This window comes from Caloenas nicobarica, chromosome 6 (genome assembly GCF_036013445.1).
Source record: "Caloenas nicobarica isolate bCalNic1 chromosome 6, bCalNic1.hap1, whole genome shotgun sequence".
NCBI classification, from domain to species: Eukaryota; Metazoa; Chordata; class Aves; order Columbiformes; family Columbidae; genus Caloenas; species Caloenas nicobarica.
In genome coordinates this window covers 28,995,499-29,010,101 of record NC_088250.1, presented here as the reverse complement: position 1 = coordinate 29,010,101, position 14,603 = coordinate 28,995,499, and the positions used below count along the sequence as shown (strand labels likewise).

General features: G+C 39.7%; 1 protein-coding gene across 2 annotated transcripts in view; it reads right to left on the bottom strand.

Annotated features, from left to right (window-relative positions):
- EPB41L5 (erythrocyte membrane protein band 4.1 like 5) overlaps positions 1-14,603 on the bottom strand; it is a 60,111-nt gene that overhangs the window by 43,337 nt on the left and 2,171 nt on the right. For both annotated transcript variants that reach the window (XM_065637864.1, XM_065637863.1), the window contains exon 3: positions 4,775-4,879. In XM_065637864.1, the coding sequence (XP_065493936.1) occupies positions 4,775-4,879 (105 nt within the window). The remainder of the gene's footprint in view (positions 1-4,774; positions 4,880-14,603) is intronic.

Genomic DNA, 14,603 nt, shown 5'->3' with positions numbered 1-14,603 from the left:
ACCAAAGTGTAGCAACAGCAAAGCTGTCTATGTCCAAACATAAGGGTCAGCTCTACCTAATTCTCCAACATCTATTCAGAGGTGACATTTTAGCAATTGTCACATGGGAGGATAGAAGTTACAGCCTCACCTACTAATGCTAATTATAAGGTATATACTAGACATGAAGCCAAAATAATGGCTTCACTTATACTGTGTACAACAGCACGTAAAAATAAGCTATAGATGGCAGGCTGAAAGAAACATCTACATGTATATGCTATGCTCCCTAAAATAATTGCATATACTCCCACTGCTGACGAGTTTATACCAGCAATTAAAGATAAAGCTGGCAAACAAACATCCAGCTAGCGGTAGAGACCTACTTGCAAGGGCTGTGCAGAGTGAAGAGCTCCCTCCTCCAAAGGAGGTGACTCAGTTCCACAGTAAACACAGCACCCAACGTAATTGCATTGTCCCAACAGAGCAAACTGCCCAGCACACCATATCCTGCACAGATCACGCTGTCCAGGTAACACCACTTCATTTGATCAGTCCCAAATGTCATCTTGCAGCTAATACAGATGACTTATATACTTAGCAATGCTCCTTTTGATAAACCGTGCACCAGAAAGTTCATATCTGGCCCCACGGAGGACAGAAAAGCAACAGGGATATGAGAAAGAACCGGTATTTTCAGGTTGCAATGCCAAGTGCAAACACATTCCTGCCTTCGGAGCAGACCTGCCTTCTGCAGAGAGTGGGTAACGTCAGTCTGCAGAACAGCCAGGATAGGCAGTGATTGACATATTAGCTGCAGATCAGAACAACCAAACCATCTACTGCTGATGTGCACATAGTTGAAAATGCTCTCATTACCCATTAAAATAAAGTGGCTACAGAAACCTGTTTGAAATGTATCTAATATATTTATAAAATAAAGCAGGCAGCTTAAGGAAGAACTAAGTAAATATTTATGTCAAGTTTGCTTACGCTACCAGTGCAAAGGAGTTGAGTAATATTTTTTGTTTCTTTAGGAAAATGGTATCATCTCTCTTCCTATTCCACAAACTCACTTGCTGGAGGAGACAGTACACTTACTCCTTCCTCCACCATAAGAATATACAAACTACGTACTTGGAGGCTTGCAGGTGAATTAGATACAGAAATGGCAAAGAGAGACATTTCTAGGCTCCAGGACTGGCTGTGCATGCCTGTTTCATCTCCCTCCTGTTTTCCCTCATCTCCTCCACATTCCATGGGAAGGCAACTGAGAGGCCCGCGACAGGCACTGACAGCGTTCGACTGCGCAGCTCCCACCGCCGCTGCCTGCGGGAGCTCTGGCTGAACGGGAGGGTGTGCGTGGACGAAAGGAAACAGAACCACTATTAAATGGAGGGGAAGGAAAAAAAACCAAAAAAACCCAAAAAAACCAACACATGCATGGACACAGGCATCAGGAAATGTAAGATTTATTCCAAATGATTAAAACGGAATTCGAGTGGACCTGGCAAAAAGTTTACATTTTGATGAGAGTTTGCTCGGCACAGTGTATTGCTGAAATCCAGAGATAAAAGTTTGCTAAACAAAAAGCAATATGAACAGACTGCATAGAGTACTGGAAGTCCTCACTAAACAGTCTGCTGGTTCAGAAAAAATAACAGCAACATTTCAAAAAGGTAAGGTAAACAAAGGTTTTTTAGTAAGATGGTGAGGCTAAAACTGGTCCCACATTTTACGGAAATAATGGGTGCGTACTTTGTGCAGTGCTATACAAATAATTTCCATCATTAAGAACTGTATTAGACAAATCTGCCAGAGTAACAAACTGATGTGTTGTACAATTCCATTAGGAATAGCAAGTATTTGTTGCTTGCAACCTGTACATTAGAATTAGAAATTTGACACCTGTTAAATGTTCCATGCCTCCTTACTAGAAACATCTTTTCAGCATTGCTAGAGAGAAAGCCAAACAGCCCAACAAGTTAACAAGAATCTTCACCTTTTGTGTCACCGGACATGCTGCGCTGTTCCTTGTCAGCCTGAATCAAAGCTACTCAAATTAACAACAGCCCGGTCCCTCGGCTGCCAGATCAAGTCTGATACATGGTGGACAATCTTGCAAGTAACTCCCTTTACCATCTCCTGCCTCTTACTAGGTGGTGGGGAGGAATCTATTCCTAATCATCAGACTAGCACCGAACACAGGAATTTCATTAAAATTACAATTCTTTCACTTTTCTAATTGCTTTAAGAACTTTTTAAAGAAGTCAGTATTTGAGTCCTGGAATCCAAAATGTCAGGAAAAGTTTGTATTAATCTGGGCTTCCCCCCCTCAGAACATCATAAACTTAAACACCTAAATACTAATCACTTAAGCAGCTCAAAAGGAGAAAAGAAGTTATTCTTCAGTTGTTCAAAATGAATCTATTGAAAACTCATTTGTAGTTAACACAAGCACAGAAATTCTCCATTTTTTTAATTTAACTACACGTTGCTAGTTCGCCAGAGTTTTTATATCATCAGGTGCAACTAGCCAGTAAGGCAGTATACTTAGATTTAAATTGGGTAGCAGAAAGATTATCTCCCTGTGAGCCAGCAGACAGTTTTGTCCACAGTAAGGGACTGGATTCTACCCTGTTTATTTAACAGGTCTCCTGAATAATCTTTGACCAGTCACTTGATTAGTCTCCGCCTTTGTTTCCAGCTGCAGATTGGGTTTCTGCTAGAATATGCCAGCTCCTCTTTGCAAGAACGGCTGCCGTCAAAACAATTCTTCATTTCTTAAAGCAGTTCTCTGGCTGTTGTGTTCAGCTCCTCTGGCAAAATGCAATCTTTTCTGCTTCTTTATACAGAGCGTATCATTAAAGTCCAGCTTAAACAGATTGTTATCTCTACTCTGCCTCTTCTCAGTCACACATAGTTAAGAAAAGGAAGCAAACTAAGTTCGAAACCGCTTGTACCTGGTAGATTGTGCAATATCAAACACTCAATCAGGTGCTGTCTGGACTAGAAGTAACAACTTGTTGGACAAAAGCAAGCCAGGAGCCATGGCTGAAGGAGAAAAGATTAACTCTTATCTCCCCATTTCAAGGTGAAACAATATTATTTGATAACAGAACAGCAAGACAAAAAAAGGTTTACCATACAGATAGTTTCACCAGTTCTAACCAACCCACTGTGAACGCCTATTAGATCATAGAGGCACATGCGAATACTTCAAAAGCCATAAGCAGAAATTGAGTTGGGATACTTAAAATGTAGAGGTTTTTTTTTCCTGAAGCAAAAAGATAAATGCAGTGGAGTCATTCACTATCAATACTCAACATCCCAGACTGCACATGCTTAACACAGCTAACATGATTTTTATAAATACAAAATGGTATACAATGGGCTGTTTTCTAATTTCTGTTGGTAGGAGGTATGCATGGCTCTGAATGATATCCCTCCATTAGCGTAACGGTCTTTTCCTCGTTAGTGTTAAATGTCTCTGTTCTGCAAGAGGTTTAAGATCACTTTCACTACTTGGAACTGCAGCCCAGCAGCAGCTAATCCTGCTAGTCATGAAATTTGCTTCAGATGCTGAATACAAATTATTTTCTCAGAAGTTAATGTTCTCTACAACTAGAAGCTAAGCATAAAACTCGACTGCAATAATTTTGAAAAGGCGGCATCAGGTTCTAAGTGTGCTTTCGGGTGGATAACACGGTGTTCAAAGTTGGCAGCTTCTTTCGAAGACTCAAGCTGTAACGAGATGTCACCTTCAAATTGTTCTGGACATAGGCCCTTGCAGAAATAAAGGAATATATACATGTCATTGCCTCCATTTAATATGCTGACCTCAAACAATTCAGGTATTTAGCTCAGCAGCAATTGTCTGTGCTTCCACTCTGCCATCATAATCATGAAATAGTTCTGAAGTGGACTTGAAACACAGAAACTATTAGGTCATACATCTAATAAATAAGATCGACAAACAAAGTATTAAAACTCCAATCTCTTTCTACCTGGGGTGTTGGAATAAATGAATACAGGTTTAAGTTACAGGGATGGAGGACAGAGACAAACATCCACTCCTTGTCGAACGCCTCACTTAACTTGCAGGATTAACTATTGGCCATAAGAAGCATCTAACTAAAACTGCCCAGCCTGCAAGTGAAAGAACTGTGGTTGCTTCTGACAAATTATGCCCTGCCTCTGTTTTCAAAAGCAGCCAATTTTTTTAGAAACACACAACAAACTTCACAAACTCAGGCTTGCAAGAACCCTCTACGCAAACTGTGTGGTACATAGACACACACCTACATCCTCCTAAAATGTTCCAGTTGCAGGACTGAATCACAACTGATTTGAGCAAATCAAAGGTACAACCCTCTTGCCAAGATGATTTCCCAAGCAGACACTAACAAGCTGACTTCTGGTGACAAGAAAGTTCGTGGCATTGGCAAAGGAAAACTTTCTGCACTCTAGAACAACAGAGCCACACACACAACCCAGTTCTGCCCCTTCCTCTCTGCATCAGCAGCATCAAGAACTACATGACATGTCAGGCTCTGGGCTCCTGTTGGACCAGCCTAACTAATGACAACAAAAGGTGTAACAGGAACAAGTGAAAGGCAAGAAAGGAAGAGATAACAGTTCTGTAAGATGTTAGAGTGCTCAAGGTAGAATTAAACCTAGGGTCACTTAAACTAACACACCACAGAGTTTCTACACAAAACATAACTCAAAAAAGGCAGGTTTCTTATTGCACTTTTGTAGATACCAAGACTTTTAGACGAGTACTGGTACTCACCGCCACTTGTGCAGAATCCATGAACCTTAATCCAAAGTAGTCACTTTCTATAAGGTCCAGATGATACATGATCTGTTCAAACAGGAGCTGGCCTTTGGCTTTTTTCTGAAAATATGAAAGGATTTAGTACTTGGCAGGTAGATTTGTTGTAGCATCTACTTTCTTCTAGACATACTTTATGTTGTAATTCCAAAAGTAAGAGAATCCCCAAATTAAGCTTCTGAAAATATAATGTGGAAATTACTTTTCTCTCTCATGTTTTTTGATGGCTGTTTTTCTGAAAGGTAAACGTACACCCCAGAAGAAGCACATATAATCCTCAAAGGACTTGCATAATCTCCTTTTTTGGAAAATGTCACACTGACTTGCACAAGACTGAAAGTGTTAAAGCATCATTTTACCCTTGTCCCTTTTAGGCTTTCCTTACTCACCAGAGTTCAACAAAAACGGAAATATAGCTCCTACCATTGCAATGACTAATGCACCGGAAAATTTTCAGAGCTAAGTACAGCAAGTTGCTTAAGAATTCACTCCTATTTGATATCTAGACAATTCACCAGTTTCGAAGCAGGTAGCAAAGCGTATTGAATTAGGATATAGCATTCCATTAGCAAGTGCTTTTAACAACTGACAGGAAACAGTTTGGGGCAAGCAACTTTAACAAACACTACTTAGATAACGCATTTGCAGAAGTAAGTTCACTTGGTAGGTGCAAAAAGCCACTGCATATGCTCATACATAATTTATAAAACAAACTTAGCTCTGGCCCCAAGTAAACATTTTTACAGTGATGATCTAAAAAATTAAACACCTGTTTTTAAAGAGAAGACATAAATAGCACTGGGCAGTTTCTACACAACATACATTTTTCATGCTATGAACTCCTTCACAGTAATAGATTGAGAGAAAAAAACCCATTAATACATTAGTAGATCAGAGTACAAGTCATGGTGTTGAAAAGAAGTATTTTTAAATGCAAAGAAATGCAGAAAGGATTTATGCTTACTCTGCAAGCAACCTAAGGATTTTTCTATTTCCATAATGCTATCATCTTGCAATCTTAATATTTATATATTTGCAACTTGAAAAATGGGCTAACTTGCTAAGCATATTTTATAGCAAGGTACTAATTAACAGGTGTAGTCCACTCCTCAAAATTCCTGGCCAGCTAGAATTCTTATTCTCAGAAATAATCTGGTTTCATCACCAAGTCACATCCATGTAAGAAAAGCAGCATGCATAATTTTTGCCACCTTTATCTACCCTGATCCTCAAATATTTTAAATTCAACTTTGCAGTCATAATCATTGGTTTACTCTTTGCTTTAGTTAAATCCAACATGATATTTTGCAGCCCACAGTAAAATCTCAGAAAACTCTGTAAATTGAACCTGGCTAAGCAAGTTCTCCCACAGTTATTTATTTCCAAGTACTGGGGGAGGCAGGGAGAACAAAAGGTAACTTGACATGCACACAGCATCTGCAAAACGTTGAATAATGAAAATGCTGAGATGTAGACCTCATCAAACTTGTTCAGGGCAAGTTTCTTCTGTTGACTTCAAGAAAAACTACTTCTCAACCAGTAACAGATTTATTAAACGCCAGCAAGACTCTCCTAAGAGAAGCCATAAGGCAAATCACCTATATGTAAAACCGCACATTTTTTCCACTGTTTTGAGTCTGTAGCCTCTTTCTTGAAAGAGCGAGGCATTGAACTGTTGATATGTTCCCTCAGCACAGGGTATCTCCTGCTTAAACAGTAAAATAAACTAATACAAGAGAAATCAATTCAGCATTTGCAACAGCAAGACTAGAAAAACGTTTTGTTTTGCAGGAAGCTTTCTGCACCATGTCTAAAACAAGAGTTAAATCTTCCCTTATTGGGAAGAACGCTTTACGTCCTTTCCAATTCCTCATTAAGTCATCTCTTAAAACTGTAATCAACAAGTTATCTCAGGCAAACTCCCTCCCAAGGACAGGAAATGGAGCCCTTTAACTCGAGCCTGGAATTACTACACATACTATCTCACACTACCAACAACCAAAACTTATTATGTTCCAAATTCTGCAGTGCCGAATTAGTTTCTGAGCATGTTCACCTTTCTGGTAATCTCAGAAAAGAACTGAAAGATAAAGTGCAGCCAGAATGACTAATGTGGAAGGAAAGTCCCCGAAGAAGAGCACTGAAGTGCTATGGAAAGGATCTGCAGGGGTACTGAGTGTTTTCTGACTTAAGTCAACAAGGCTGTCAACATAGAATTAATTATGCAGTACTTTGCATATGAATTAAAGCATCAGTGGCTGTATTTGGTGCAAGTCAGCATAAGTTTCATACCTGCTTTAACGTTAAATTCAAATTCCTTTTTTAAAGCCTTAAGTCCTTCCTCCTTACATTTAAACAAATAGCTGCGAAAAAAATGCATTGCTTTGTAACAGGTCAATTTTTATGAATCCAAATTAAATCCTTTGTATTCAATAAAACTGTGATCTCAATTGTTTTCAAAAGACATAGTAAAGACACACTTCGACTGCCTTTGCTGGTGAGAAGTTACGCCATACTCTGTAGTGGCAACATGCAATTTGAATGACATTTTTATCCTGCTGCTACCCTACGCTTTTTCCCCCTCCCCTTTCTCTTTCTTTTGTCCCTTGCAGCAGAGCTCAGGTTACTCTCAAAGAAAAAATATTTTCAAGCTGCTTAATGGTTACCAATGAACTCTTAACGACTCCGCTCACAAGCAGCACAGCCACTGGCTGGCCCTCCCTTCAGGGCACAAATTAAACTCCTCACGGGTTTGTAATTCTGTAAAACCCGACTACTTGATTTATACAGTTCGCTATGCTCTGTAGACAGCGACATCAAATATCTCTCACAGCAGGAGAATCAACAACTGGACGGGGAAACTTAAATAAAATATATCATTTACATAGGGCTGGGCATCTAGAGGCTTTGCCACACTTTGGAATGAGACGAAAGCATCTTTTGATCGCTTTGGTATGAATCGTACATCCCTCCGCCCCTGAATGGAAGGGATGCTTCCAACGATGTCCTAATGACATCTCACGCTGCTCTTAGTAACTGCAATAGCTGGCTGAGTAGGTGTTACAGAGGCTGGACTTAATCCCGGTGTTACAGAGGCTGGACTTAACCCCGGCAGCTCCGCAGCAAGGCGGGGTAAAGGCAGCTCTGCTGTTCACCTCGGCTGGGTGGTTTGTCCCTTCGGCACCGGGATAAGGTGATACGGAGACATTCACCTTGGCTCAGGCACTGCCTGAAACTAGAGAGGCACCTTCTATACCCTCTTCTCATGGTCCCAGAGGTAAAGGTTATTTCATGGACATGCACTCAAGACGTAAGGCAGCAGCTCAGTGCTCCACAACTGGCCTGATGGAAAAGCCACTGTCAGTACCAGCAGCAGCCAGGAGGGACCGGCACTGCTGGAGCCACACGGGCTCCCAACAGCTGGGGATGTGACCCCTGTGCTGGGCAGGCACCAGCTGAACGAATGGCTCACTTTGTAAGGTTTTTTTTATCATAGCAAGTACTTCAAAGCTCCTAAACTTGGGGGAAAAACAAACCAACCACAAACAAAACAAACAAACAAAAAATTTAAAAAACCCAACATAAACCAACAAAGACTACCAACAAAAATACTAACTAAAATGCTCATCAGAAAATGATTTTTCTCCTATTTTTGTTTGTGAAGAAAAGTACGTCCCTATATAAGATGAACTCTGAAAAAAAGAGATGAATAGGCTTGACCTTCATGGGACTTATTATCCTTTGTGGTTTTGCAGCTGTAGTTTTCTGTCAGAACATTTCTTCAGATTATGATGCTAATATCGCTTATTAACAATAATTTACAGTAGCTATTAACTTCAGTAGCTACTGAAGGGCAAAAACTTCCCTTCCTTGTTTTTGTCAACTCATTAGCAGCCACCATTCATATTCACACCGGTTTCCTCAGAAACATCCCATGTAGCCCCGGAGAAGCTGGGAAAACCCTGTGCAGGATTTACAGCCACGCAGTTGCTAGGATGTCACCCGTGCATGTTTGCAGACCACGGCAGTGTGGGAGCAGCAGATGAGCCTGTGCGGTTTTTATTAAATTAATACCCTTTCTCCCACATGACACGTTTCAAAAAAATAAACCCCGAGAAAGCTCCAATGGTGAGTTTTAAAGGCAAGAGTTTTCATCTCAATATCATGAAAGCAGTATCTATAGTTAACACCATCAAGGTTTGCTGGAGAGTTGGCAGGGTTAACACACCTTATCTTTACAAAGGCAGTGTTAGAAGTACACATTATTTGTATCACCCTGGTCTTCTGGTGTTAAGTACTGACCTACAAATGGAGTTGCCCCTCTCCTCAAAACTCCAAGCATCAATCTTTCAAATATCTTTTCCAAACTCCCCTGTCGATTTTCTCCTTCAGCTAAAGATGCCACTGGCAGCAAAACACCAGTTCTGGTTCTCTCTCTGGTGTATCCCCAGCCTTTGACAACATGCACCATATATTCTTGTACTGCGTGAAAAGCACTTCAGGCTGGAAGGCTGCAGAGAATAATTTCTAGTTCCAGAGACAGAGCTTATAAATTCCTCTGTTTACTCAATCTCTCCCAAACAGAGGAAGATAAACATTTGTGATTAAACATTTTGTTTCGTCTCTCTGGAAAATGAAAAAGGCGTCTCCCAGAATTCTTTATAAAGAATTTATTTCAATACCCATCATAACTGTACAATTATTAGAATAGTATATAGAAGGATTTTTATGTACTATGCTCAGGCTTATTGACCTTATACATTAAAAAAAAAATATTCAAAACATTGATACTTGTCAGTTTGTTTTGCCAGAAGTCTCTTATTCTTCCTTTCCCAGAAAGTTTGTCTCTTCTGGCTACACATTAGATTAAATTTGTTTCTGAATCTATTTCCCAATGTTCTTTCTGATACACAATATATCCAGACTGCTTGTCCAGCATGAAGATTTAGAGATTAAGTACCTCCCCCAGTATATTCTCAAACATTTCAGTTTTATTTGGTGTTCCAGCTGCAGGTCTCTCCGGAGCAGCCTGGTTAGGAGCATACGAGAGTCCCAGTCTGGCCAAGCTCTCTCCAAGAGCAGTTCAGGGGAAGGCAGAGCTTCAGACAAAATTCACTGTTGTGGTGCGAGCTGGGAATGCTAAACCTTCGGACAACCAAACCAGCCTGCAGCACCATCCCCTGAAACACCGCGGGCCAAACAAATCATTCTGATGATCACTTGCTTCCAGCTGCTGCCTTCCCCACTTTCCAGTCTCACCAGGGCATCGCGAATGGCAGCAAGCCCCAAACGCTCACCTGCCATCAGCCCAAACCAACCAGGCCCCCAGCACAACTCTGTACAGGCAGTCAGTGATTCTGCTACTGCTCGCAAGTGCTGAAACGACTCAGCATGTACTATCTATATATATATGTCTTTTATTCAATCTCAATACGCACTGAAATCTGGCACCCCAGGAAGCACTACGGCTTGGGCCCCCTCCCACCACAGACAGCAGCTCTGCTTTGTAACGCTCCGCTCAGGATTGATTTTTCCAGTTTCAGGCACCCTAAAGATCTTTCAGTAGTTTAAGCAAATAGTCAAAATCATTGCAATAGTTTAAGATAAAGACCAAAACCATATGGGAAAAAAAGTTTCAATCCAAAACTTTATAATCTTAATACATATGCACACGAGCAAATGTTTATTTACTCATTCCTTTTGTCAGCTGAGATTTATTTAAAAATTTAAAACCCAGCCTTGAACACCAAGATTACACATTTTATTCAAAGACTTATCTTCCAATACTTTTAGCATGACTAGATCTTCTTTTTAATCAGCATCTGCATCACAGTGTTCTGTATTTCATATTTACAGCTACGGATATTCAGTAAGTAGCCAGAAATATTCTACGGGCTTTTAAATAAACAGAGCGGATTACTTAGTAAAAACAACTACCACAATACATCTCTGATCTTGTAGTCGGATGAACACAGATCATCTCCCTTCACACAAAAAGCCATCAGCACTCGTTAACAGTTTGCTGGCAATGTTTTTGGCAGTCCAGATAGATTTCTTAATTTTATTTAAAACAATCACTACAAATACAGTCCTTTTATCTTATTTTGTAAGCATTACTCCAAAACTGTAAACAGCTTAACTAATTCCTGCTATTCCACAGAGCCTTTGGACTGCTTCATACAAGACCTTGTTTTAATGATACTTCATTATAATAAGGGCAAAAACATCTCATTTTGAAATCTCCATATTAAATTTCATGAATGCATAAGTAAGGAATATTCTAAGACCAAAAACTACTCAGAGAGCATCCATTCTCATCATTTGTGTCTTTCACCTTATACCACTAGGAAGCTTTTGCCCAAAATTTAGGTTGCACATACAGAAACTGGAATACAATTAACGCTCTATTATCCATGAGAAGATTACGTAAATTGTGGGTTAAGCAGGGTCAGGTTTTTTTACCAAAACACCACTGGCTTCCACAAAGCACAGTGCTGCTTCTATATGACCCCATACTTACTATCTGTTGCTATTATAAGGTGGACCTTGTTCCTACACAGAAAGGTATCAACACATTTTTTAAAAGGTGCATATTCCAAATGTATCCCTGTAATTTAATTCGCACTATTTATCTTGCCATTCTTTCCCCTTTATCCAAATTACCTTTTCCCTCTCCAATTATTACTATGAATAGCATAGAATTGACTATATCTACAACAAATACTCTGTTTTCAGATATTTTGATTTAAAATCTCTGGTACCCTCCAGTACTCAAAACAGCACTTTATTTGAAATTCTTGACAAATGTTTTTGTTTGCAAGTATTTCATAAGCTACTGGTGACTCCAATTAAAAAAGGCCTTCAAGGACAAACATTGCTATGCTGCCTTCCCCCACCCCAACCTGCCTTTCCCCACCAACTATCACCACCAGAAGAGTCCGTGTTGCAGCTGCTGAGGGTTCCCTTGGGAGCCCAGACTGGTGTGACTGAGCTGATGGAGTCTCCAGGTACCTAACCAGGGCTGTTCACGGCTTATGAGCTTTCGAGAATTCCAGAGGTGCAGTGGGGGAAGATGGAGGTTTAGTTTCGCATGAGAACAAGATTAAAAGTAAGATAGGGGATGTCAGCAAAACCGAGTTCTTGTCCTCTCACTGCTCATACCACTTCAGCAACATTCCACCCACGGATCTTAAACAATTAGAAGAAAAAGCACGACCTGACTTTTGTCCAAATGGAACTCGAGGTGAGTTAGTAGTTAAACAGTGCGAGTGATGAACATCAGCAGCAGTGCAGCTAACAGACATCACGTATTTTATAAAAACTTTCAATAGATAAAAAAGAGATAATAAGCTTCTTAGTGTTTCACTAATCACACAAGTCTGCCAAAACCACTGAATGCAATTGGACAAACATAAAGCTTTAAAAAACTGGTAAGAGATGAGGAAAACTACCAGGTCAAAACACAACTTTAGAATCTGAGATGAAGTTGGGGAAAAAGCCCCCACGCATTTCAATCTGCCCTAAAAGAACACTGATAACTTGCATGAAGTTCATGCCTCCCATTTCAAACATACCAAAGTGACAGTAAATAGTATATATAACACTGACATTCTTTAGTCATTGACATGGCTACGAAACAAGTAGATTCTTTAAAAGCATCCAGGCTACATACTGTGTAGGACTGTAGCTTTGATGACCACTTCAAGTCAGGCAATTTTGTAATTAAAAACAACAGAAGAAATAGAAAAGCAGACAGATTAAGAGGCTTGACAGACACCATAGATAAGATCAGTAGACAAAAAGCAGAGTTACTGCTCAAATCCTGGCTCTGTATTTAATAAACTAAATCTCAACTGCATCATTTACAACATGTCTTTTTGTCTCATTGTCAATATTCATAAAAACATCAGTCTTTGCTGCTTAAAAAGATGCTGAAACAGGTTTGGCTTACATTATGACGTTCCCTGTGGTGGGTTTTTTTGTTTGTTTTATTTTCATTATTTATTTATTTATTTTAACAGAAATTCAGCAATCTCAGATTCAATGATATGAATGTCTGGAACTCCAGAATACTCTTCTTTCAGTAGCAAATTCACTAAATGCTTCTTCACCACATTTGGGGAGGCACATGGGGAACCAAACTGAAGAACCTCTCCAGCTGGAAACTAACATAACAAAACTACACTGATTATTTTCAGCCACAGTATTTTCTTGACGTAGCTTACTGCCAGGCTGCCAAAAAACTGTTTCTTCTGCCAAGGGGTATGCAAAAACAAGGATAAATGCAACAATGAAAGCAGCATCTTTTCTTCCTGTGGCAGCAGCAACTTATGCCATAGATTAAAAAAGGAAAGGATTCATTCCTGCCAAGACAGCTCTTTCTCTCGCTGTAAACTAACCTGTTTGCTAAGTGATCTGGTCATACGAAACACTTTTTGGTTTTTTTAATAAAACAATTTTACAGAACTTAGATAGATAATAGGACTGTGCACAACTGAAATGGCAGACCTGAGGGCACCTATTTGAGATAAGGAAAGTTCATTCTAAACCAAATCTGCTGCCAAACTAACAGAACCAGTCTTGGAAAACACCCTAGTTCAAAGAGGACAATGATTCTCAATGGAAGTTGTATCTCTGTGTATATATATATACACACACACACACATACATCTACTTTTAATTTACCTTCAGGTTTTAGAAAGTGATGTTGTTTTGCCAAGATTTTGTACCCTCCACTTCATCCCGTCTCCCCCCACTTTTTTTTCCTCTTTCAGATTCAAGCTCAAAACATGAACGACGCAAGTGGAGATGCAAGAACAAACACACTAAGGAGTTTGAAATGAAACATATAATCTACTTTTAATTTATTGTATTTTAATCACCAAAGGAACTGGTACATGTCAGCCACTGATGATGTACTGTAATTACTGCATCTAGCTATGTAGGTTTAGCATATTTTTTTACTGTTACTCATAACTTATATGTCCACATATAAGGCTTTATGTTGGCTTATAAAGAAAAAAAGCAAGAGTGAAAAAAGTTTCCCATAGAAATAAATAGTTACTGTTGCTTTACAGCCCACATAGCAGGTCATGACACCTCTTCAGGTTCAATTTATGCTCCTCAAAGCCTTAGAAATGTCGTTAAAGGCGCCAGGAATTTGCCTACAGAGCCAACCCCAACCTTAAAAGATTACTGCTCTAGTTACGTGGAGACGCTAATTTAAACTTGAGTACTTTTTAAGTGTAACTCTTGCTATAAAGTGTTTGTGGGCATTCCTGGCCTCAAATCAAGCATCCTTGGCACTAAACAGCACTGAAGACGTTCACCACATTGTTTCAGAGATGTACAAATTAGTTTTACTGCCCTCTATAAACACTTATCTGTATAGCCGTTTCACAAATAAAGATGCCAAACTATTTCTTTAGATTACTTGGGGTTCTGGATATTGCAAGTTATTTCCGCTCGCTATGTCAACACCACCACTCAATACTCAAGTTGAGAGTCTTCCTCAAACTACCTAACATTACAAACACTCTAGAAATGAGCTTAAAATAAGAAGGGGAGGAAAGAGAAGCCATTTGAAGCATGGCTGCTCTGCGAGATCTTTCTAGCCAGCAGCTCCAACATCAGCACAACTTGTTACTGCAGCCAAATCCTGCAGAACTAGTCAGAAGATCTCGCAGACCCTCAGCTTCCTAACTCAGCTGTGAGAGATCAAAACAAGTCACTAACAAGTCTAACACGTGGTAATGGAAAAACAGAGCACATTGCTTCTATTGCTACT